The sequence below is a fragment of the Microcaecilia unicolor genome, chromosome 7 (assembly GCF_901765095.1).
Source record: "Microcaecilia unicolor chromosome 7, aMicUni1.1, whole genome shotgun sequence".
Classification (NCBI taxonomy): Eukaryota; Metazoa; Chordata; class Amphibia; order Gymnophiona; family Siphonopidae; genus Microcaecilia; species Microcaecilia unicolor.
The window spans coordinates 92,601,004-92,626,001 of record NC_044037.1 but is presented as its reverse complement, the minus strand read 5'-3'; the positions used below and the strand labels follow the sequence as shown (position 1 = coordinate 92,626,001).

The following is a 24,998-nucleotide window of genomic DNA, read 5'->3' as shown; positions in this document are numbered from 1 at the left end:
TGGAGTGGTAAGTGTGCCAGGAGGCAGGGAGGGAAGTAGCCGGAAAGTGAACATCTGGGCCGCTTCTGAACTGCAAAACAGACTGCTCAGAATGCTGTGGTGGTGGGGAATTCTTTATGAATTCTGCATTGCTAGGTAGTGCAAAATTCCCCCTGGGAATAATCTCTGTGTGCTTTTTCCCCTTTCCCCCAATATTTCCTGTGGAGAAGGGCTGCATAAATAATCTTGGAGCATATTTAAATGAACCAGCATGGCAGCAGACGTGTGGCTAAGTGGATACTTGTCCTTAGTCAGATCTGACAAATGCTTATTGCATTTTCTCTGCTTAGTTCCAGATGATGACAATTCTTGTAGACAAGGAGGCTAATAATATATAACATGGTTCAAAGTAGATTTAGCCTAAAAAGGCTTATAAGGGAATTTATTTTACTTTTATGAATATACAAGGTTTTTTGAACTGTCTTTGCATATAAAAAATGTAATTTTTATTATCTGACGTCCAAACTTTCTGCCATAATCTTTTTACATCTAATATTTGTGTATTTTAATCTCCCAAGATAAAACTGAGCTATCTATGTTTTAATAACAGGCTATACGATTGTCAATTCTGACACTGTATTCAAGATTAAACCAGAAGAAGAGCCGTCTTTGAGGAATCACATAGATTCTAAGGAAGGAGGTGGTGGTGGTAAAGCTAGTCTAGGTGAGTAGGAAATATTGGAGAATGCTGGGGCAGGACAGGGAAGTTTAGTCTATATTATAAGCTGTGCCAGCTTGGAGGCAATTCTATAAGTGGGCTCCTCATTTTAGACACTGTGAAACTGCGCATTGAAAATCTATTCTATAATGGCATCTGGGCATGTAGAATCCATTATAGCATTCTAGCATAACCCAGCAGTGGCATGCGTTACATTTATGCACCCGCAGTTACATCAGCCATAGACCTGGCGAAACTATGGGTGCTTAGTAACTTACTGTGTTTTATAATTTGCATGCATAAGTGGTAGTACTGCCCATGCCCATCCTATGCTCCACTCATGTGAATGCCCCCTTGCATTTGCGTGTTATACTATTAATGCACGCACTTACAGAATAGTGCTTATTCGCTTTGCTGTGATTGTTAATGCTGGATCATGCAGTATGTTTATGAAACCATATATTTGGCCATATAGATACATGCAGGTCTGTACATAAATTTTCATAGTGCTTGTCTTGCCCCTACAGGTTGGAAAGTATGGAGAACAAGCTACGGACTTTGAATTTGAGAGTGGTTAATTTTCCAGTAGTCCCTATGATATCAGCTAAAGAACTTTTTGACTTGTAGAGGAGGTTATTCCACCATTTACTAAGATCTTTTATTTGCCTTATAAAAAGAAGAGGGACGAACTTGGTGCCAACGGAGTGGCTGAAGCTGTTTCCTCAGCTTGAATCTAAAAATCTTTTTGGAAATGTATCTAGATGATTATAAAGAAAGAGCCACTCTCCTTATTAACTTTGTATTTGAGTCAGATAAAGACTCAGTACTTAGATTGTTAGTTTTTTCATAAGAAACAAGTAGTGTTTTTGGTTCTTCTAAATTGTTAGAGAACCTTTCTCTGCCATGGTTTCCATGAGTGTGTTCTGGAATGGCTTAATGAGCCACCTTGTATGCAGAACAGAATTTGCTGTAGTTCAGATAAAAACACTTCGGCCCCACAATTCTCCCACAATCCTCTCAAGCATGTGAACAAGTAAGGAGCACACTCTGCATTGAAGGATGATGGTCCAGCAACTGCTGTATGTTCTCATCCTTAGGTAGATAGGCATGCTGGAAAGAGGTCATCTTAGAAGCATTCTTGGTGTCACTTCATGTGACGGGTGGCTATTCCAACTGTAAGAGTTGGCATTCTTAAGGACTAACGAATGAGAGAATACAGCTTAAGGTCTTGGACTTAAAAACTTGGTGACATCAATCCTTGAAGCTGTAGTCTAGTGGCAGTGATCATTCAGTTTTACCGTCAATTTCCCTAGCTTCTAATGAGTTAAGGAGGCCAAGTAAGACTAAGACTTCTCGCCTGGGGGGGGGGGGGGGGGGGGGCTACAACAAGGAGCCAGTGTTGAGAGATCAGTTTAGCCCCATGTGGGACAGGATGTATGTTAATCTGGAAATGAACTTTCCTGGCTGGGAGATGCCTGGGCTTAAGAACCTATAGTTTGCTTTGGCTAATTGCAGTGTCATCCCATCTATTTAAGGTCAAGATCTTCAACCCTCTGTAGTTCTACAAGGCACATACCCTGAGTCTCTAATACTTGCTCTTTAGGTAATTCTTCTCTTTCTCTACCTACATTGAGGCCTGATTTGCTACATCCCACTAGTTCTGGTCTGGTATGGATGCCAAGGAAGGAAGAATTATGTCTTGTCTGATAATTTTCTTTCTTTTAATCCTAGTAGATCAGTCCAGAAACATACCCTACTTTATGAACATGCTTATGAACTCTTAGCATGTTTTGAAAAATTGAAAAGTGCTATTCAATTTTGATATGAGTGGAGGAGTTAATGGTTAGTGCAGCGGACTTTGATCCTAGGGAACTGGGTTCGATTCCTACTGCAGCTCCTTGTGACTGGGCAAGTCACGTAACCCTCCATTGCCCCAGGTACAGATAAGTACCTGTATTATCCTATGTAAACCGCTTTGAATGTAGTTGCAAAAACCACAGCAAGGTGAAATATCAAGTCTCATTCCCTTTCCCTTTCCTTTTCCATTCTGAATTGTTCTTCTGTTTTCTTGTTACTTCTCAGTTTGAAGTACTTCTGTTTTACGGTGCCTCTAATTTATCTCGATGGATTTTCAGGCACCTTTCTCAGTTGGAGAACTGTGTCATAGTACAGCAGTATCTTTTCGGTAAAGATACTGGATGAATATGAAATTTAACTGGAAGTGTGAACACGAGCACAATTGGTTGGTCATTAAAAATATTGGGCAAGTATAGAGAAAACTACTTGTATCTCTGTCTACATCTGCTGTTGGTGCACATAACCCACTGGTTCTGGACTGGTCTGGTAGGATTAAAGGAAATAAAATATCAGGTAAGATGTAATTTCTTTTTATGTAAACCTCTCGGAAACGTGGATGATGGGGGATATAAATCTTTTAAACACATAAATATATAATGGCTGTATTTGTGGCTTTTCTGTTCAGATGTCCTGAAAAACAGATCCGTTTGTCACCCTTGGAAACTGCATTGATTATTGCTTCTTAGGATTATAAATAATAAACATATTTAGACCTGTGTTACAAAGACATGTTAGTGTTTTTAACTCGTGTAAATGTTTATGCGCCTTAGTAAACATACCCTTAGTGCATGTTTTTTTAACTAGCTAGAAAATAGCAGCATAACCTCAGGTTTTTCTCTTGGATTTAGGACTCTTGGCATGTTTTGAAAAATTGAAAAGTGCTATTCAATTTCGATACGGCATTCTGTCAGAGGAGATTTCTGGACTGATGCTGAACAACAGTGAAACATACTTAAGCCGTTTAGTTGTCAGTCTTAATGAGTCCTATATTTTGTTTCTAATACAGGCTGCCCAATTCCTAAACCTGATATTTTGTTAAGGCTCAAGCAGAAGGATGAAACACCTTTCTCAGACCATTGCTCTAAGAAAAGAGAAGAAAAAAGTAAAGTCACCTCAAGTGAGTCAGCTCTGTTGCAGATGGGATTAAAATCAATGTTCTGGTTATATATTAAAGCTCAATTTTTATTTATTCAATTTAAACTTATAGTAAACTTTATTTTAAAAAATCAAGATGGAAGGTACTAATTAAATTGGCTGCCCTTTGCTGTGCTGTAAAAGAGGATATGTTTTTCTTTTTTTATTCCTAGGAGTGCTATTTTTATATTCAAGTCGACCCTTTTGTGTTAATTTTACCTAGGAGAATGGCAGTGGAAGCCAGGCCTTCAACGGCCTCAAAGTTAGGATAGATTACTCGATTAGTACTGACAGGCAAGACACAATAGTGAGGAGAAGCTGTGTTTATACAGTCTCCCCTTGTGTACCTGAAGGTGAGCAATTAGGCAGAGTCTCTAGCACTGAATTAAAACTAAAGCGCTTTAGGGGCCATTTACTAATGACATTAGTGTATAGTAGCAGTAAATGAACTCCTTTCTGCATATTTTTCTGGGCAATGTTATGGTAAGGAGATCCATTGAAGGACTTCTAGAATTAATTCACTTGGTCCTCACTTAGCTAAGGTTGAACAGAGGCTTAGGGTAAAATCCACAGAGAAAGATGTAAGTAGCTATTTTGCTAGAAGTTTTTAACGGAAAGGGATCACTCTCTAGGACTGGGGTTCTCAACTCAGTCCTCGGGACACACCCAGCCAGTTGGGTTTTCAGGATATCAACAGTGAATATGCATTGCATGCACTACCTCCATTCTATGCAAATCTTTCTCATGCATGTTCATTGTGGGTGTCATGAAAACCTGACTGGCTAGATGTAACCCAAGGGCTTGGTTGTGAACCCTTGCTCTAGGAGTTGCAATCTGAGAATTTACTGAGGTGTCCCAGGAACTTGAGAGCAGAAACTGCAAGAAGAAATATTAATGAAGGTTTTGAGGGTAGGAGGTAATGCCCCTTCTCTGGATTTCGATAGCCCATTGAACCCGGGAAATGGTTTAGTCTCAAGTTTATCATTTTCCAGGTATAGTGAATCTAATCCATATTGATGACAAAAAAGCAAAAGTGGTTAACTGTACACCTGAAAAATCTGCACATTGTCCTGAATAAGTGATACAGGTTCTCTGGCCCTCTACAAAATCCATTATTATATGCAGCAAAACTTAAAGCTGTTTTATGGGGGGCATAGGAAGCCCTGTGCCTCACTAGATGAGACAGAGAAAGTTATATACTTGGCTGAAAAGATGGCGTTCTGGTGGGAACGTTGTGAAAAAGACTAATTGTGGTCCAAAGGGGCACTTGTTAGGAAGAATGGCCTGCACATCATTCTTTAAGGCCTGTAAGCTCCTTTGAGCAGGGACCGTCCTTCTTTGTTTATTTTGTACAGCGCTGCGTAACCCTAGTAGCGCTCTAGAAATGTTAAGTAGTAGTAGTAGTGTTTTCACTCTGCAGCTACAGATGTTTTATCAGGTGCTTTGGAAGAAAGGGCAGCAAGATGACTGTGACACATTGGAGGAATGTGAGATTCTGATAGACAGAAAATGTACAGTCTGAGTCTCAGTGCTAGCAGGAGTTGAGTACTACAGAGCAAATGAACCACACAAGTCTTGAATTCCAGTGCTGCCAGGGGTGTGGTACACCACCTTGCTCTCTTGCCTGGTGGATGATGAGATCCAGTTCTCTTGTGATGTCGGAGAGCCTTTCTTCAGTTTAAAAGCCACGGGCACACCTGCAAAATGGCTTGACTTACTTCTTTGTAAATTCTTTTGTACAGCAGTTGTGTATTTCTGGTGTGATATATTGGCTTGATTATGTCAAGTTGAGTAGTTTTTTTTTTTTTTTTTTTGAATGATAAGAAAATGACAGTGACATTTTTATTAATTGTATTTCTGTGTCATGTGTTTTGAGCGATTAGACTGAGAAGCCACAAATATATATTGTTGATATTGGGTTTTGGACAATATAGCTATTCAGACCCCATATACAAGGCCTTCATGTTGGGAGAAAGGGTATGCGGAGATTGTACCTCTCACTCCTGATCCCAGATTCTGGACCCCTCTTTTTCCTCCTGCACTTTGATTTCCTCACCTTCAACTACCTCAATTCTCCCCAACTAACACCAAAACCAATCGGAAAAAGGATTTTGAGCTGGTTTCGGCACCATTAACCAAAACTGAAATTTGTTTGGTCTCTAGTCTCCGTTTTCCCTCCTTTTCTTGAACTCTCTGGCTTTTTTTTTGCCTGAAATTTCTTCTCCTTTTCCCTCTGAGGTTCTCTCTCCCCATCCCCTAAACCTCTTTTGGTTTTGCTTCAGTATCATCTCCTGTTCTCTTGTCAGCACTAACGCCTGTGTTTACTAGGTTGCGTTATGGGCGCATTAGCATTTTTAATGCACGTAAATGGTTTACGCGCATTAAACGCTAACGTGCCCATAGAAATGTATAAGTGCACTACCCGGATTTGAATATAAGACTGAACCTAGAATATGCTCCCTATTAAATCCTTTCTATCACATTCCTCTTCCTACCCCTCCCTATACACTCTCCCATACTTAACAATACGCTATTCCATTATACACCCTCCTCCTTGTTCCCCTACTTTTCCCTTCCTTTCTTGCCCATCTTACCTATCCATACCTAATTGACCACCTCTTTACTCATTATATTATAGCTGCACCCACCCTATGCTACTTTGTTTCCTGATATACTATGTAAGCCGCATTGAACCTGCTACTGAGTGGGGAAAGTGCGGGGTGTAAGCTTTACATTACATTACATTTTAGCTTTTAATGCACCTTAACTTTACAGGCACGTTAAACGCTAATGCATCTTAGTAAACATACCCCTAAGTTTCCCCTCCTAAAAAAAATGAAATAAATTTACCGGGCACACAAGAATGGGCAAAATGTTTTATCTTTAAAACATTTAAATATGCACATTTATGAAAATATGCCACAGAATTTTTAAAAATCTGCTGCTGGAAACAAGGACCTTATATGATGGCAACACTGAAGGAACCAAACCGTTCCTCAGATTGGCATTGCAGGAATAAGCGATGACTGGCTTAATATTCTTAAAACATGTATGAGGTTGTAGAACAATGCCAATGCTTGAGAATAATATTCCGAATATTATGTGATAAATAGGAAAATCTCAATGTGCACATCAGATTTGGAAGTGTTTTTTGTTTCTGACCTTTTTTAAGTAAATGTATATGTGCCTAATCTTTAGCCTTATAATACCCTTCTGTAATACACTTAATAGGGTAACCTCTATGCCAAAATCTAGCGGTTAATGTTTTAGATTGAGCAGTAATTTCTTCTGTGAATGTACATAATTTTTTTAACCTAACCCAATTCCGACCTCTTCCTTACAATTTGGGACGAAAGATGCAAAATAATCTTAGACAAAATTGCACCACTACGCCCCCAAAAATTACGTACTCGCAACCCTTCACCGTGGTTCAACGATTTATTGAAAAATTTGAAGTCACAAGCCAGAAAACTTGAAAAGGCATGGAGTAAATCGAAAGATCACCGTAGCTTCAATGCATGGAAGCAATCTCAAAGAAATTACAAATACGCCATCAAACGTGCCAAAAGAGACTACTACACTCAAAAAAAATTACAGTATCTGGTGCTGATATAAAAAAACAATTTCAAATAATAAAAACTCTCCTAAATATGATCCAGTAACTTCATCACCTTCAAACTGTCCTTCTGCTGACCAATTAGCTAAGTATTTCAACGACAAAATCACCTTGAGTATTGTGTTCAATTCTGGTCGCCACATCTCAAGAAAGATATAGTAGAATTGGAAAAGGTGCAGCGAAGGGCGACTAAAATGATAGCGGGGATGGGACGACTTCCCTATGAAGAAAGACTAAGGAGGCTAGGGCTATTCAGCTTGGAGAAGAGACGGCTGAGGGGAGACATGATAGAGGTATATAAAATAATGAGTGGAGTGGAACAGGTGGATGTGAAGCGTCCACGCTTTCCAAAAATACTAGGACTAGGAGGCATGCGATTAAACTACAGTGTAGTAAATTTAAAACAAATCGGAGAAAATTTTTCTTCACCCAACGTGTAATTAAACTCTGGAATTCATTGCCGGAAAATGTGGTGAAGGCAGTTAGCTTAGCAGAGTTTAAAAAGGGGTTGGATGGTTTCCTAAAGGACAAGTCCATAAACTGCTACTAAACGGACTTGGAAAAATCCAAAATCCCAGGAATAACATGTATAGAATGTTTGTACGTTGGGAAGCTTGCCAGGTGCCCTTGGCCTGGATTGGCTGCTGTCGTGGACAAGATGCTGGGCTCGATGGACCCTTGGTCTTTTCCCAGTATGGCATTACTTATGTACTTATGTAATCTTCGCAAGTCGATCTCCCAAGTCACTTCCACTGTAGACAACTTTCTTGATGACCTGGACCCCTGACCCAATTGAAGTACCGGCTGACCGATACTGGACCACTTTCACCCCTCTTACTAATAAAGAAGTTTCCAAGACCACCTCCAAAATCTCCAGATCTTATTGCCAACTTGACCCTTGTCCCAACTATCTTCTGAAAAGCGCTCCAATATGTTTCATCGCTGATCTTACCACTCACTTAAATTTCCTACTCCAACGAGGCTCCTTCCCCATCAGTCTTGGTAATATACTACTAACACCAATACCTAAGAACTTCAATAAACCTGCAAATGATATTACCAACTACCGTCCAATTGCCTCCATTCCCCTAATTACAAAACTAATGGAAAACAGAGTGACTTCGCAGCTCAATGAATATATTGAAAAGTTCTCCATACTGCATGAATCACATTTGGCCCACAGCACAGAAACGGTCCTTACTATCTTAATATCCAAATTCAAACAAGAAATAGCAGTTGGTAACCATGTCCTCCTTCTGCAATTTGACTTATCCAGCGCCTTTGACATGGTTGATCATACCATCCTAACTAAACTTTTGCACAAACTTGGGATAGGTGATAACATCATTAACTGGATAAAAAGCTTCATCACTACAAGATCCTACCAAGTCATAGACCCTACAAACATGTCATCTCCATGGCTATCGGAATGCGGAGTGCCACAGGGATCTCCGCTTTCTCCAATACTTTTTAACTTAATGATGATTCCTCTGGCCAGATCTCTAGCCAAATATGGCCTTAATCCCTTCATTTACGCTGACGATGTCACCATATTCATCCCTTTTAAATCTGACCTCTCTGAAATCTCCAATAAAATAAACACAGGTATGACCACTTTAACCTCTTGGGCCGATGCTTTCAGAATGAAATTAAATAAAGAGAAAACGCAGTGTTTAGTCCTATCATTCTCCTCTCCTCCCAACAGCACCCCAGTGGTTAAACTTCCCATAAGCTTGAAAATCCTTGGAGTAACGATTGATAGTCATTTATCATTTGAAACCATGCTAAAGTCATCAACAAAAAGATGTTTAATATAATGTGGATTTTGAAACGAGTGAAATCGTATCTTCCCTTGGACACCTTCCGGAGCCTAGTACAATCCACTGTACTCACGCACGCGGATTACTGCAACAGCGGTTTTTTAGGTTGTAAAGTCCCTAATATTGAAAAAGCTCCAGACTTCCCAAAACACGACAGCCAGACTTATTTTTGGCAAGTCAAGATTCGATAGCACAACACCTCTTCGAGAGAAGCTTCACTGGCTCCCCATCAGAGAAAGAATTAACTTCAAAGTCCACACAATGATTTACAAGATATTACATGGAGAAGCCCCCACCTACATGAATCATCTTATTGACCTCCCAACCAGGAACAGTTTGACGTCTTCCCGTACTTACCTTAATCTACACCTCCCCAACTGCAAAGGTATTAAGTACAAATCCTTCTACGCATCCAATTTTTCCTTTTCAGGTAGCCAGCTTTGGAATGCTTTACCAAGACCCATCCGTACCATCAACGGCCTTCTGCCCTTCAGAAAAGCACTGAAGACCCATCTCTTCAAGATAGCCTACCCTAATGATTCAACCTAACCAAAGGCTGCCCACATGATTCTTATTGACAATTGTTATACGTTGACCATGTTTCCCATTATCCTTATTGCTATCCCATATCCATTCCTCTCCATCTTTCTACGCCTACCTCCCAATGCTCATTTCCTTCACCCAATTCCTCCTAGGTTCAATTTACTTTTCCGTTAACCCCATTAATATTGCGTTTACTACATATTGCGTACTCTTTTTACGACTTTGTAATTCTTTATACTGTTACTATGTAAGCCGCATTGAGCCTGCCATGTGTGGGAAAGCGCAGGGTACAAATGTAATAATAATAATAATAACCTTAGAAATTGACTATAAGGCAAGTTATTCTTGAGATGCCTCTGCCTATTATGATAACTCGAATAGTGCAAAAAATTATTTTTATCTGTAGGTTTCCTGTAGAGTACAAGCTATTATAAAGGACAAACTATTGAACACATAGACAGACATGGTTATTGGGACAGAATAGCATGATGGGGGGGTATATTTGTTGTTTTCCCTTCTATTAATTCCCACCCAATCAGGTTCATTGAGACATTACCACTAAGCCATATGTATAGAACATTTCTCCGAGGAGAAGCATGCCTATAATTCTCACAGACGGGTAACATGGGTCCGCATTTCCGGTCTGGAGCTTGTAACAAGCTGAAAAATAGGTCTTTAAGCATGAGACCTGCTCCACTGCGCAAGAGCAAGTGCCTTCCTGCCCGCCGCTAAAATGCAGAACCAACAGTTCTTTTTTTCCATGGTGAGGAGAGGACATGTTCATTATCCATTCCTCACAGCTGGTTCGGATTTGGTCTTTTTTTGTGCCATCCTTTCTTTTTTCTAATACCTATTTCAGGGTTTACTTATTCTTTCCCCGTATAGTTTCAGATGTTTGCCTTCTAAATTTTCTCTATTTTACCGCGCTCGCTAGGCCACGCTTAGGCCTTTTTTTTTTTTTTTAGCACTATTGAGTCGTATAATTTGGCTACGGCTGTTTTTCCTTTCATGTCATCAAAGGTTCTCAGCGGCTTCAAACGCTGCACTCGGTGCAACAGGATCATCTCTGGCAAGGGCACCCATTCTTGGTGTCTGCAGTGTTTGGAGCCTGATCTCACATTCTTAAATTAAGGAATACACCACCTCCATGTCACTACTATGACATTTCTTCACTATAGAAAATAAACTAAAGCTTACAGCTTCCGTTCCTCATACTTTTAAAGAGAAAAAAGAGGCAAGTAGCTTATGCCTTACAGTAGATCTTGGAGAGCTCGATCTTTCTTCTCATGAGAAAGTTCAGAAGAGCCACTATTTTCTCCATTTGCCTTCTTTAGAGTGAGTGGGATTGTAGATGTACTCTTTTATATTTAAATCTGTTTATTGACAATGATATCAAAAAAGCATAAACAAATACTGTTCTCAGAATAAAACACAAATACAAAATATCATCAAACCAGAAAAATGTCAAAACGTTTTACATTTTCTCCCTGACCCAACCTCCCACCTCGTATCCCTCCCCCAGCCCACCCTACTGGAGGCCAAGATACATGAAGTCCTCCAAACCACCCCACCCTACCAACCCGAGATACCTACAAAGTCAAAATTAAAGCCACAAAACCACAAGAAAAAGCCAGAATTAACTAGCAACCAGGGTCACACTCCCTTCTTACTGTGATTCTCAGTCATCATGGAAAAATTACAAAAATAACAGAAGCTCTTAAAAAAAAGAAAGACAATGAAGTTGAAAAATCTGAATTAAGTAGACTGGCCATGAGACCAAAGCTTATAGAGGTAGTTTCCTAAGTTCCCACTGTGGCTGGGAGATTTTGCATACACGTTTGCGCTGCCTCCACTGTTGTAAAAAAGTGTGTTTATCCCTCATAAGCATCCCGAAGTTGCACCGGATAAAGCAACGCATTTGGAATTTTCTGTTGAGTACATACAGGAATAAAAGCTTTCTGTTGAGAACGCATTGTGACTGTATAGTCCTGGAAACAAAGGACATTCTGAGAGTTATATTCCAAAGCCTTCCCTTGACGCAGAGCATGCAATATGGCCTGCTTGTGACCCAGATGAAGAACACGGAACACAACCACATGAGGGTGAGCAGCGATATTTCTCTGGTAACCTAGTCTATGAGCCTACTCAATTTTAAGAGTCCTCCAATGATCCCAAATTCAAGGATTGCAAAAGCCAAGACTCCAAAAAGGCCACTAAATTCTGTCTTGCAAAGGTTCATGGAGTCCTACCAAACGCAAATTCTTACATTGAAAACAGCTCTCCACTTCATCCAATTTACAATCCAGCTGTGTCACACGTTGCTTAAGCTGATCCACTTCCCTTGTGGTACCTTGGGTCTGCTCCTCCATTGCCTGAACCTGCTGTTGTTGCTTATCTATCTCCAAGCCCAAATTGTCCAAATACTCATGGGCTGCTTCTGTACGATCATGTAGCTGCTGTAGTTTCATGTCTAATGCAGCCTCCACTGCCACCTGCACTTCAGCTACAATCTCTTGAATCCAAATAGAACTAACCGAGGGACTGGGCGGAGCCGATGGAGCCACCATCTTAACACTAGGTCCCCGCTGTTTCTCCTTCTCTTTGTGTGCAAGTCTCAAAGTAACGTCAAACTCAAGATTCTAAAAATTTGCCTACCTGAGAACCATCAGTCCACCCAGTAGTAAAACAATTTTCAACCCGGTTCTACTAATTTGAAACAAAATATGTGGCTATTTCAGTGGGGAGTCAGAGGAGCCAAGCAAGACAGCCTCCACTCCTGCTATAGTCATCACATGTCTGTCATATGTACTCTTAATATAACAGATGTGGATAGAAGTATTCATAGGAGCCAACTTTTCAGAATGATTGGAAGTGCTACACACAACACAAAAATGCTTGCTCATCAAAGTAATGGAGTTTGCTCAATGTATGGCATGCCTAAGCACTCACAACACCCATAGCTGACACCTGTGTAAGTATTCCTTTACATCCACGTCACAAGTCGAACCCCAAGCTTACCCTCAGTCTGCCCAGTTCTAGTTCAAGTCCCCACCTTTGCTTTGTCATTGACTCCTACTGCATCTTCAAGGTGCCTTGTCCTAATGCCTCCTGACCTTCATGATTTAGGGTATCTACATCCTGTACTTAGGCAGTTGGCCTTTCAATGTACAGGCACAGGCCTTACCTCTCTCTTCAAGAGACCAATTGCCCTTGTCAGCTACTGTAGTTTCTTATCAATTTTCAATACCCACCTTTTATCCGACCACTATCTTTTCATTTATATAAATTAATAAGAAAGGAAAAAAAACCTTTATTCCAAAAGGCAGAACTCAGAATATTATTGCATAGATTTGTGCCAATAACTCAGGCTTTAGTTTCGCAACCTCACCTCATCTTCAAATACTGGGCCACAACACAGTGACTGTTCATAGCGCTTCCTTTATCTATTGAAAGCAAGTCGTGCTCAGTAGTGTCTGTATCCACTGACCTCAACTCTTCTAATCTTTTTCTTTGATTCCCTTCTCAGCTGTCCTTCATTTGCAGTTCATATAACCTTCAAATAACCACAGCTTACTAGTTGGTGTATATTTTGTGCTTTAATGGTATCATTATATTCCATTACAGTAACTAGAAATTACATTGACATAAAAATTATAAAGTCAGCACAATGACAATTGAAAGATGCCGACTAAAACAACATCAGATACCCTAAGATCATTACAGGCCTAGTTCATATTTTGTAAACAAAAACAATTTTCAATAGTTTTCTAAAGCAAAGATAATCTGTAGTTCCCCTAATAGGTAAAGGAAGAGCGTTCCAGATTAGTGCTTCCTGATAGGGTAATGAATTGCCTAACAACTTATGAGATTTTACAGATTTCTGTGATGAAATTCCCAGCAGTAGTTTCTATCTTATATTTCTTGAGGATAAACCTGACAACAGTTGGAAATGATGTGCTGTATATGTAGGTAATTCTCCATATAAAAACTTATCATCAAGTGTACGATGGGCAGATCAGTGTCTGGTACGTTTTCTGGACCTCTTAGATGTGTGTGAGATGCGATCTTTCATCGAACTTATGGAGAAATACACTATACTGGATTCCGATGTTTTCTATTATCTTAAACACTATATAGTTCAGCAGTGGTAGCTGAGGGATGATCCAGATGATTATGAACATTTTGAAAGCCTCTTGGAGTCGATGAGGAAAATGAGAGGCACTATCTCTGTCCTTTATACATTTATTAGGGGTACAGACTTTCAGACATATACGTATATGAACCAGTGGGAGAAAGATCTCAATGTTGAGTTTACTATGAATGAGTGGAAAGCTTTTTTTTTTTTTTTACATTAAGACAGCTTCAATATGTGTGCTTTTGAAAGAAAATGTTTATAAGGTGTTGACACGATGGTGTTATACACCTATGAAACGCCATGCTATTTTCCCCATGGTTTCCCTCAATTGTTGGTGTTGCAGTACCGGGGTTGGAACATTCTTACATGCCTGGTGTTCCTGTGATCAGATAAAATCCTTTTGGGAAAAGATTGTTTTTCAAATTGCTGATCACACAGGTGCCCCTTTTCCATTAGATCCGAAATGGTGTTTATTGTGGCTGAGCAATAGGCAGAGTGTGAGGTGGCAATGTCGTTTTAAAAGAATGTGTTTGATGGCGGCCAAGAGTGTCATTGCGGGCCATTGGAAAAAATCAGTAGGACCTACAGAAATTGACTGGACTTTGAAATTATGTTTGGTTGGAGAAATGGAACAATTAATGGATGAGACTGGGTCAATATGACCCTGCTTCTGATTTATGGACACATTTTAATACTTTAACCCAACATTCTTAAGAGTTTTCATGGAAGGGGTTAGGCAGGGAGCGGATATTATAAGGGTACCTTGTAGAGATAATTTAGGGTATTTAGTATTTTAAGATAACTCAGTGTTATGAAACCGGATACAGGTTGCATGTTGGATGGTTATACTGTTCAAATTTGTATTCCATATCATCATGCTGATCAATCCATAGACTGGTGGGTTGTGTCCATCTACCAGCAGGTGGAGATAGCGAGCAATCCTTTTGCCTCCCTATATGTGGTCATGTGCTGCCGGAAACTCCTCAGTATGTTCTCTATCTCAGCAGGTGGTGGTCACACACAGCAGCAGCTCTGGCTAGGTCTCCAAGCCTAATCTTTAGGTTTTGTTGAGTACCTGGGGTTGAGGGCTCTTCTTGAGCAAGTGCAAACCTGGTGGTACCAGGTCCCTCCTTTTCTCCCCCCTCCCGCTGGCTCCGTTTAAAAAAAAAAAAAAAAAAAAATTGACGTCCTTTAAGGGCGTTTATTTCAACGTTTATATCAGCGTTTATTGCAGCTGCTCACTGGGACACCAGTTCGTTACAGCTCGGAGCGAGAAGCAGGTAATTTTACCTTTTTATAGCGGGCAGGGGGTTCCCCTTTCCGTCTCCATGTGGCTTATGGCGTCGGAGGGCGAGGGCGCGAAGATTCGCTCCCCGGACCGCGTGTGTGCATCTAGCGGGCATGCGGGGGGTTTCAAAGCCTAAATCGCCTTTGTTGGGCATCAGTTTGGAGTCTGGTCAGTGTCCCGGTTCTTCCTCCGGTGTGGCGGTTTTTCCCGCCATAAGCGCCCATCCCCCGCTGCTCGCCCACTCCATGGTGGCCGGCCACTCTGCTCGGACGGCTTCTTCTTGGGCCGCCCTCGAGCTGGGAGACGTTAATGATATGGTTGCCCTTGATTCGGGCGACGGCAAGAAAGTGGCAAAAGTTAAGCGCCGTTCTTCCCACGCGGCTCCTTCTCGGAGTGTCGCGCCGGATGCCATTTTGGATGCGCAGCATGTTTCTCCCCCGCTCTTGCGAGCGCCGGTTGAGGGTGCGTCTAGGGCTGTGGCCCAGGCTGCTGAAGTGCACAGTCTGGGGGGTTTCTCCCCGAGTTTATTTTGCTGCTGCATCAGGCCTTCATTATGCAAAACGCTGCCCCTTGTCCGATTAAAGGGGTTGAGGCCCCCGGAAGTAAACGCCCTCGGGTGGATTCCCAGGCCTTAGAGGACTCTATTTCCTCTGATGTAGATGAGGGCAGCGTATCTGAGTTCTCCCAACGGTCCTTTGGGGATTCCTTGGAGGAGACGGATTCCCGCTCGGATGGAGCGGATGAACCCTCTGTAGCACGGATCTTTTGCTCAGAGGATTTGCCCAACCTGTTAGTGCAGGCCATGAGCACTTTGAAGAGTTCCTCTCCGGAGGACGTCTCTCCCTCAGCCTCTGTTGGCTCTGCCATTATGCGGGGGACTAAGCGCCCGCCTAGAACCTTCCACTTGCATGAATGCACACCTTGATTTCGGCTCAATGGGATTTCCCAGAAGTGAGCCTTAAAGTGGCTAGGGCTATGTCCCGCCTCTATCCTCTGCCTGAAGGTGAACGGGAGGCCTTTCTTGGGCCTACCGTGGATTCTTTAATCACTGGGGTGACTAAGAAAACGGCGTTGCCGGTGGAAGGTGGCACGGCCCTAAAGGACGCCCAAGACAGGAGTTTGGAGGCGGCTTTAAAGTCGTCGTTCGAGGCGGCTGCTTTAAGTTTACAGGCCTCAATTTGTGGCTCCGATGTGGCCAGGGCGTGCCTGACGCGCAGCGGGCTTCCCCCTCGGATCCTTCCTTGAGGGCTGATTGGCCAGCCCTGGAATCGGGCTTGGCCTATGTGGCAGGCTGGCTGCATGATGTCTTGAGAGCCTCGGCTAAAGGTATGGCTCAGACAGTCTCTGCACGGCGGTGGCTTTGGCTGAAGCATTGGTCTGCTGACCACGCATCTAAGTCTCGCCTGGCTAAGTTGCCTTTTAAAGGCAAGCTGCTCTTTGGGGTCGAGCTGGACAAGATTGTGACCGATCTCGGCACATCTAATGGCAAGAGGGTACCGGAGGTCAGGGCTCAGGCCAATGGTGCCCGCCCCGGTTCCTCCAAAGGACGGTTTCAGGAAGCCCGTCGGTATTGGCCGGGGAAGTTGAGCTCCTCTGCCCCCTCTTTCCATCAAAAGGAATTTCTCCCCCAAGCAGCATTCCTTTCGCAGAGACCGCCGTCCCGGAGGTGCCTCCTCCGGTCCTCCCCTAGTGTCTCGTACCCAATGACGGGGCGCTGGTCCATGGCCCAGAGCAGATTGGAGGACACCTATCCTCGTTTCTGGGCGAGTGGACCAGGGTAACCTCAGACGCTTGAGTGCTGGAAGTCATCAGAGACGGCTACAAGCTAGAGTTCTGCCGACCCTTAAGAATCGGGTTTGTGCACTCTCCCTGCAAGTCTCCGGTCAAGCTGTGGCAGTGCAGCAGAATTTGGACAATCTGATCTGCCTGGGTGCGGTCGTTCCGGTGCCAGAAGATCACCCTGGCAAGGGACGTTACTCCATTTACTTTGTGGTACCTAAGAAAGGAGGTTTTGTCCGGCCTATCCTCGACCTCAAAGGGGTCAATCGGGCCTTGGAAGTTCGGCACGTCCGGATGGAGACTCTACGCTCTGTTATAGCGGCAGTGCAGGCAGGGGAGTTCCTGGCATTCTTGGACATCAAGGAAGCTTACTTGCATATTCCCATCTGGCCTCCTCATCAACGCTTTCTGCGTTTTGCAGTTCTGAGGGCACTCCCAGTTCAGAGCCCTCCCTTTCGGGTTGGCTACTGCTCCGCGGACCTTTTCCAAGTTATGGTGGTCATCGCGGCCTTCCTACGCAAGAAAGGAGTACAAGTCCATCCTTATCTGGATGACTGATTGATCCGAGCCCCCTCTTATGCAGAGTGCGGCAGAGCTTCAGACCGGGTGATTGCTCTTTTGAGCTCCCTGAGGTGGATCATCAACTGGGAGAAAAGCCAGCTGCGCCCGACTCAGTCCCTGGAGTATCTGGGAGTTCGATTCGACCCCCAAGTGGGCAGAGTGTTCCTGCCAGACAATCGGATTGTCAAGCTTCAGGCTCAGGTGGACAAGTTCCTAGCAGCCTCTTCTCTTCGGGCTCGGGACTATGGGCAGCTGTTGGGCTCTATGACGGCCACAATGGAAGTAGTGCCCTGGGTCAGGGCCCATATGAGACCTATAAAGCTCTCTCTGCTGCAGCGATGGACTCCAGCTTCGGAGAATTACGCTGTGCGCCTTCCTTTGGATCCAGCGGTGCGCAAGGCGCTGAGCTGGTGGCTGAGGCCAGACAAGCTGTCCGCAGGAATGCCTCTTGTGACCCCAGAGTGGGTTTTTTTCGTTACGGCGGACGCCTCTTTGACGGGCTGGGGAGCCCACTGCTTGGGAAGGACAGTGCAGGGGCTCTGGTCCCCTGCAGAGGCAGAATGGTCTATCAACCTCCCGGAACTCAGAGCCATTCGGTTGGCACCTTTGGAGTTTCTCCCGGGCCTGGCGCTGAAGCCAGTACGGGTTCTGTCGGACAATGCCACGGCTGTGGCCTATGTCAATCGCCGGGGAGGTACCAGGAGCGCCCCTCTAGCCAAGGAGGCCATGAAGCTATGCCTGTGGGCAGAAGCAAACCTGGAACAGCTGTCGGTGGCCCCCATTGAGGGAGTCATGAATATTGCTCAGGCGTTCTTGGACATCACGAAGCGCTGGGGCCAGCCGAGCCTAGATCTGATGGCGTCTTCAGCCAATTGCTAAGTGCCGCGCTTTTTCAGCAGAGGACGGGACCCTCGATCTCTGGGAGTAGATGCTCTTCTCCCACAGTGGCCGACACAGGAGCTCCTCTTTGTGTTCCCGCCTTGGCCCATGTTGGGCAGGGTGCTAGGCCGTGTGGCAAAGCATCCGGGCCGGATAATCCTGGTGAGTCCGGATTGGCCCAGACGTCCCTGGTATGCGGACTTGATCAGGCTCTCAGTGGACGGACCTCTGCAGTTGCCAGCGGAGTGGGGCCTGTTGCATCAGTGTCCTGTGGTGATGGAGGATCCCTCCCCCTTTGGTCTTGCGGCCTGGCTATTGAGCGACAGCATCGGAGCAAGCAGAGCTTCTCAGACAAGGTCATCGCCACTATGCTGAGAGCGAGGAAGCACTCTACTTCTGCTGATCACGCCAGGGTTTGGCGTACCTTTGCATCGTGGTGTGAGGCAGGCTCACTTTCTCCCTTCACTGCTCCAATTTCATCAGTGTTGGCGTTCCCGCAAGAAGGTCTGGAAAAAGGCCTGTCGCTCAGTTCCCTTAAGGTCCAGGTAGCGGCTCTTGCTTGCTTCAGGGGTCACCTGAAGGGTGTTTCCCTGGCATTGCAGCCAGATGTGGTGCGCTTTCTCAAGAGAGTTATTCACCTGTGCCCTCATCTGCACGCAGTGGTACCTGCGTGGAATCTCAATCTGGTGCTAAGAGCCTTGCAGAAGCCACCTTGTGAACCCTTGTCGAGGGCATCTCTGAAAGCATTGACGTTGAAAGCAGTCTTTTGGTGGCTATCACTTCAGCCAGAAGAGTTTCCGAGCTCCAGGCGCTATCATGTCGAGAGCCCTTTCTGCAGTTCTCTGAGGCAGGAGTGTCTATTCGCACAGTGCCTTCCTTCCTGCCCAAGATTGGTCCTCGCTTCCATGTGAATCAGCAGCTCTGTCTACCCTCCTTTCGTAGGGAGGTCTACCCAGAGGAGTACTCTGCTCTCAAATATCTAGATGTGAGACGGGTCATCATCAGATACTTGGAAGTGACCAATGATTCCGGAAGTTGGATCATCTGTTTGTGCTGTTCGCAGGTCCTCGTAAGGGTCTGCAGGCTGCCAAGCCTACAGTGGCACGATGGGTCAAGGAACCCATTGCAGCGGCTTATGTGGCCACAGGGAAGGTGCCGCCTATCCAGCTGAAGGCTGTCTCCACTAGAGCACAGGCGGCCTCGATGGCAGAGGCCGGGTCCGTCTCCTTGGAAGAGATTTGTAGGGTGGCAACTTGGGCATCGGCTCATACCTTCTCCAGGCATTACCGCTTGACTGTGGCTGCTCGGGCGGAGGCCTTTTTGGAGCTTCAGTGTTGCGGTCAGGGATTTCTGTGTCCCGCCCTGGGTGAGTACTGCTTCGGTACATCCCACCAGTCTATGGATTGATCAGCATGATGATATGGAAGGTAAAATTATGTATCATACCTGATAATTTTCTTTCCATTAATCATAGCTGATCAATCCATAGCCCCTCCCAGATATCTGTACTATTTATATTCTGGTTGCATTTCAGGTTCAAGTTTAGTCTTCAGTTCCTGTTCAAGAGGACTTCGTGTTCAAGTTTTTTCAATTGGATTCTTCAGGAGTTGAGACGATTTTGTGTTACAGTGAGCTGCTGCATTCCTCTCCCCTCCGTTTTACGGGGCTGGATTGAGACCTAAATTCTGCCGGCGCTCCCTCCCGCTTCGTGTGGCTGTAGGGCAGCTTTGTACCCCTCCCGCTTCGGCGGTGTTAGGGTCAGTCAGCTCCTCCCGCGGTTGCGGTTGCAGGATAAGCCAGATCCCCCCGCATCGGCGGGTGTGGTGTCCCTCCCCCGCTTCGCGGGGATGAGCTGGACGGATTCCCCTCCCCCACTCGTGTGGGGATGAGCTGGGTTAATTCCCCTCCCCCGTTTCGGCGGTGGTGAGCTGGGCAGAGTGTCCCTTTGTGGGTGTAATTCTCTAAGTGCTGAGTCCTGCGGATGGAGCTTTGATATCAACATACTGAGGAGTTTCCGGCAGCACATGACCACATATAGGGAGGCAAAAGGATTGCTCTCTATCTCCACCTGCTGGTAGATGGACACATCCCACCAGTCTATGGATTGATCAGCTATGATTAATGGAAAGAAAATTATCAGGTATGATACATAATTTTACCTTGGCTATTTTCTTCTTATATGCCTACTGTTTTCAATAAAAAAGTAATGTTTAAAAAAAAAGCTTATCAGCAAAAACACAAACTTTAAATGTAACCTAGCTTCAACAGGCAGCCAATGTAATCGTATCAGTAGGGGAGTTATTGAACCATATTTAGAGGCAGAACAAATCAATCTGGCTGCTGAATTTTGAACCAACTGAAGTCGATTTGTGAGATTTGGTAAAAAAATGATGTTATAATAGTCCAAATGTGAAAGGACTAAGGATTGAACAATAAGTCTAAATACTTTAGTGCAAAACTTTTTCTGATAGTTCTCAATTTTTTTAGGAGTTTAAATGAGTTCTTAATACTTATTTATTAGGATTTATTAACTGCCTTTATGAAGAGAGTCACCCAAAGCGGTGTACAGCAGGTACAGTTTAACATAAAGCTTACAATTTTGTTAACAGCATAACAGTAGTAAAAATGACCAAATATAAATCAGTTAAACTTAAACAGCAAATTAAAACCTAATAGGGCTACCGTGAAACAATATCAAAAATATACACATTTAATAGCACTGAAATCCAAATAACAGAGATATAATATGATGTCAGCATAATACTAATGAAAAACCTAATAAGCAAGCATTAGAACATTCAAATAACATAGATTTGCTGCTAATGCTTTTCTACAATACAGCTTACTATGTAGCCGAGTGGCCAAGTGCAGAGATATAGATAGGGACAAGATAGATGATACAGAGTCAGTTGAGATAAATAGATGGGGCTGAGCGCAAGGCAAGTTTTCTGTTCAGTTAAACAAGATATAAGGAACTGGTCTAAGTTAGTGTGTGTATCAAGCTAGTCCAGGTGCAGATTGGTGTATAATCAGTCACCCTATTTATTAAAGGCTAGGGAGAAGAGCCAGGATTTCACCTCATGAAGTAGAGGTAGCCTTGAGTTAGATGTAGCAGCCCCCATAAACATAAATTCCAGAGCATGGGAGCTACTGCTAAGAAGGCTTGCTGACAGGTATTGCATCGTACAATTTCTTTTGATGAGGGTACAGATAGTGATGCTTCTTGAGAGGACCTTAGAGGTCTGAAAGGTGTGTGAAGGATTAGCTTATTCTTTCAGTGCTCTGGCCCATTTTGTCTGAGGACCTTGAACATCAAATACAGAGTTTTTAAAATTTAGCTCTGTAAGGTACTGGTAGCTAGTGTAGTTTTTTGCAGGACGAGTGTGATGTGGTCATTCTGCTTGCAGGCTTCTATCAGCTGTGCTGCAACATTCTGAATTAGGTGGAGTTGATGCAAACTCTTCTTGGTTTGACCAGTGTAAAGGGCATCACAGTAGTCTAGTCATGATGTTATCATGGCATAGATCACTGTGGTTAGACTCGTCTTTTCAATATATGGAGAGAGATTTTATAGCTGCTGCAGGTGATAGAGATAATTGTTAATGGTTTTATGCATTTGTGGGATCAAAGTGAGTGATGAGTCTAGCAGTATCCCAAGATTCCTGACCTGTGACTTTTAGGGGGAGTTCATACTTCCCAAAAGGTATTTTGAAGTCAGGTATTTGTTCTCTTGTGTTAGATACCCAAAACATCTCCGTTTTGCTTGGGTTCAGGGTTGATTGCCCATTCCTGAATTGCGGTTAGACAGGTATTTCATTTACTCAAAGCTGTGGGTAGATCTAGTTCAGTGGGTGTGTGGGTAGTTGCACATCTTCAGCCTAGATATAGAAATTTGTGTCCATTTTTATAGAAGCAGCGCAGATCTCTCTATATAAAAGGCAACACCAACGTTCTATGAAGCCTCCAGCCGGAAGTGTGAAGGGGGCGAGATATCCGGTTTCCCTATGAGTGTCTGCCCCGCCCTCTCTGTAACACAGTCAGTGAAGGAAAACAGCAGAGCACGAAATCAAATCGCTGGCTCTGTAACAGTGAAGGACTCAGAGGGGGGAGGGGAGAGAGGCCAGAGGGCAGGGACACACACACTCCCACATGCACACAGAAGAAAACATTGCTAGCCCCCGTTTCATTTGCATCAGAAACGGGGCTTTTTTACTAGTATTAAATAAAATGGGATACAGTGTAGATGGTTGTGACACCCCACAGTTCAGTGCCCAAGGTAATGATGTGCTATTGCCAAACAGAACTGATTGTTGTCTGTCTGACAAATAGGATTTGAACCATTTAAATACTGTGCCACCGATACCTGTTTCTGCCAGCTTTGTAAGCATGATTTAATGATCCAGTGTGTGAAGGCTGCTGAGAAATCCAGCAACACTAGTATCGAGACAGATACCTTTCTTGGTTTCTGTACAGATCATCAAGAAGGGCACAAGAACCGTCTCTGTTCCGTACCCAAGTCTGAAGCTAGATTGAAATGTCTAGCCAATTACTTTCAATTAGCCACTCGGTGAGTTGAATGCTGACTGTCTGTTCTATAAGTTTTGCCAGGAAAGGAATGTGAGAGACCGATTGGTAATTTTCAAACTTGTTCTGGTCAAGGGAGCTCTTTATCAGTAAGGGGTGCAGCACACCTCTTTTTAGTGTTGTTGGTGCTGCCCTTCCATAAGAGAGGAGTTAATTTTAGTGGCCCCGTTCAATAAGGCCTTTGTTGCACTGTCTTTGCTGGGCAGAGGTCAAGAGAGCAGGTTGTAGGCCCGTAGACCTTTCAGGAATTTTTCAAAAGCTTCCTGTGTGACCTGGTAGAATGAGTACCAGATGGCTGTGCATGGTGGAGGAGAGGGAGTGTTCCCTTCATTATCTGATGGGAGCTGTGATAGGACTGTCTGTAGGTCCTGATGGAGACCTTCAATTTTGGTGGCAAAATATGTGGCAAAATCATTGCTCCTTTGTTGTTCTCGTAAGGAAAAGAATGTCATTTGTTATGCTTCTACTGTTTTAACATTTTCTTCTACAGTAGTAGATAATTCTCTTCTGTTAAATTCCTTGCCTTGCAAGATCTGTTTCAAGTTTAGTTTTCTCATTAGCTTAATGGTTATCCAGTATTGGATAACTTCTAGGATGTTCCAGCTCTAAAGTTCCTATGTCCACATTTCATCTTTTTATCTATCTTCAAATGCTTAGGACCAACATCTTCTAAGCTGGTGATTGTGTAGCTTAAGTCATCTTTATATTCCTTTCATAAGAAAGACTTCTCAGAAGATTATTTGCCTCCAGTTTATTCTCCCTTTTGAAAGTTTTTTTTTTTTAATTACTTTCTATTGCCCTCATTTTGGGCAACACTAGTGTTTGCTGTTTTCCAGATTCAGCTTCCTAGTTGGATGATAGTTTTGATTTCTTGCTTATTCTTCTAAAGGGGGTTTCATTTCTGGTCAGGTTTCCACTTTTTTTAGTACATCTTCCTTGTCGGCTGATAAGGCTAATGCTGTAGCTGTTAGAACTTTCTGTTCCTGAGGCTCCATTTTGCCTTTCCTACTGATCAAACTTGAGAACACTTTGTGTGGCGTTTGATGTTGGGGAGCAGTTAAGTTTAGACCTACTGAAGTGTGAGGGGAGGGGAGTCCTTTCCCATAAACAGTCTGAAGTTTTCCTTTTAAGAAAAAACAAATTTAAAAATGGAAAGAAAAGATTTCACTTTGGGGTGGATTTCAAGATGGCGCTGTGACCAGACGCACCCGGGTTTGCTCCTGACGAGGCTCTGAGTTTTTTTTGAATCATTCGCGTCCCCGGACCTGTCCGACGTGATGGGAAAGCGGAGGGGAAAGGTGAAGGAATTCCCCTCAACTCCTGGAGCCTTTCCAGCGATGAAACAAACAACTTTACAGTTTCCGACGAAACAACCGGGACCTCTAAGTGCTTCATCTCCTTCTGCAACTCTCGACGCTTTGACGTCGATAGAGAGCGGAGACGGGGCTTCTCTGAGCCCTGTGGAACGTACGGCACCACGCCAGCCGGGGAGCGAGATTTTCGCAGCAGCCCAAGCAGCAACGGACACCGGAGTAGTGCAACCAGCGCTGCCTGAGGGGAAGTCTTCTACGAATTTGAACGGGACTCAGGAACACTTTTCTACTGCCTCGCAGGCCTCAAAGGTATTACCCCAAGAAATTGTTTCCAAGCTATCCCGCCGGGAGATCTTATCTCGCTCCCCTCCATTGGCAAGTGGTATAATTAAACCTGCTGTTGTGACATTAGAGTCACTGTGGGACATGGTCTACAGCACTCATTCTTCCATGCAGGCCATGATTCATGAAAATGCTAACGATATCAAAGTTATTTCTCAAGCCAAGCTGATCCAAGCACAAGAGACTGCACAACAGTCCTCTAAGATAGGAAATTTGGATTCTAAGATACAAGAAATGGGGACTTTGGAAGTAGCCTTAGTTAAAGATAATAATTTCCTTAATAAACGCTTGGAGTACCTGGAAAACCAGGTTAGAAGACTTAATCTAAGGTTCCTCAATTTCCCCAAGTCTCCACTAATTTCTTCTGTGGACATGGTTAAAAAATATATGAGTGAGATTCTGGGGATGGATAAGGAATCATTACCTCCTATCACACGTGCTCAATACAAG

The 24,998-nt window shown here is 43.7% G+C and overlaps 1 protein-coding gene across 4 annotated transcripts in view; it reads left to right on the top strand.

Annotated features, from left to right (window-relative positions):
* The window catches only part of LOC115474281 (zinc finger protein interacting with ribonucleoprotein K-like), a 75,985-nt gene that overhangs the window by 4,971 nt on the left and 46,016 nt on the right, over positions 1-24,998 (top strand). For all 4 annotated transcript variants that reach the window (XM_030209685.1, XM_030209682.1, XM_030209684.1 and 1 more), the window contains exons 4-5: positions 590-703; positions 3,561-3,671. In XM_030209685.1, the coding sequence (XP_030065545.1) occupies positions 590-703; positions 3,561-3,671 (225 nt within the window). The remainder of the gene's footprint in view (positions 1-589; positions 704-3,560; positions 3,672-24,998) is intronic.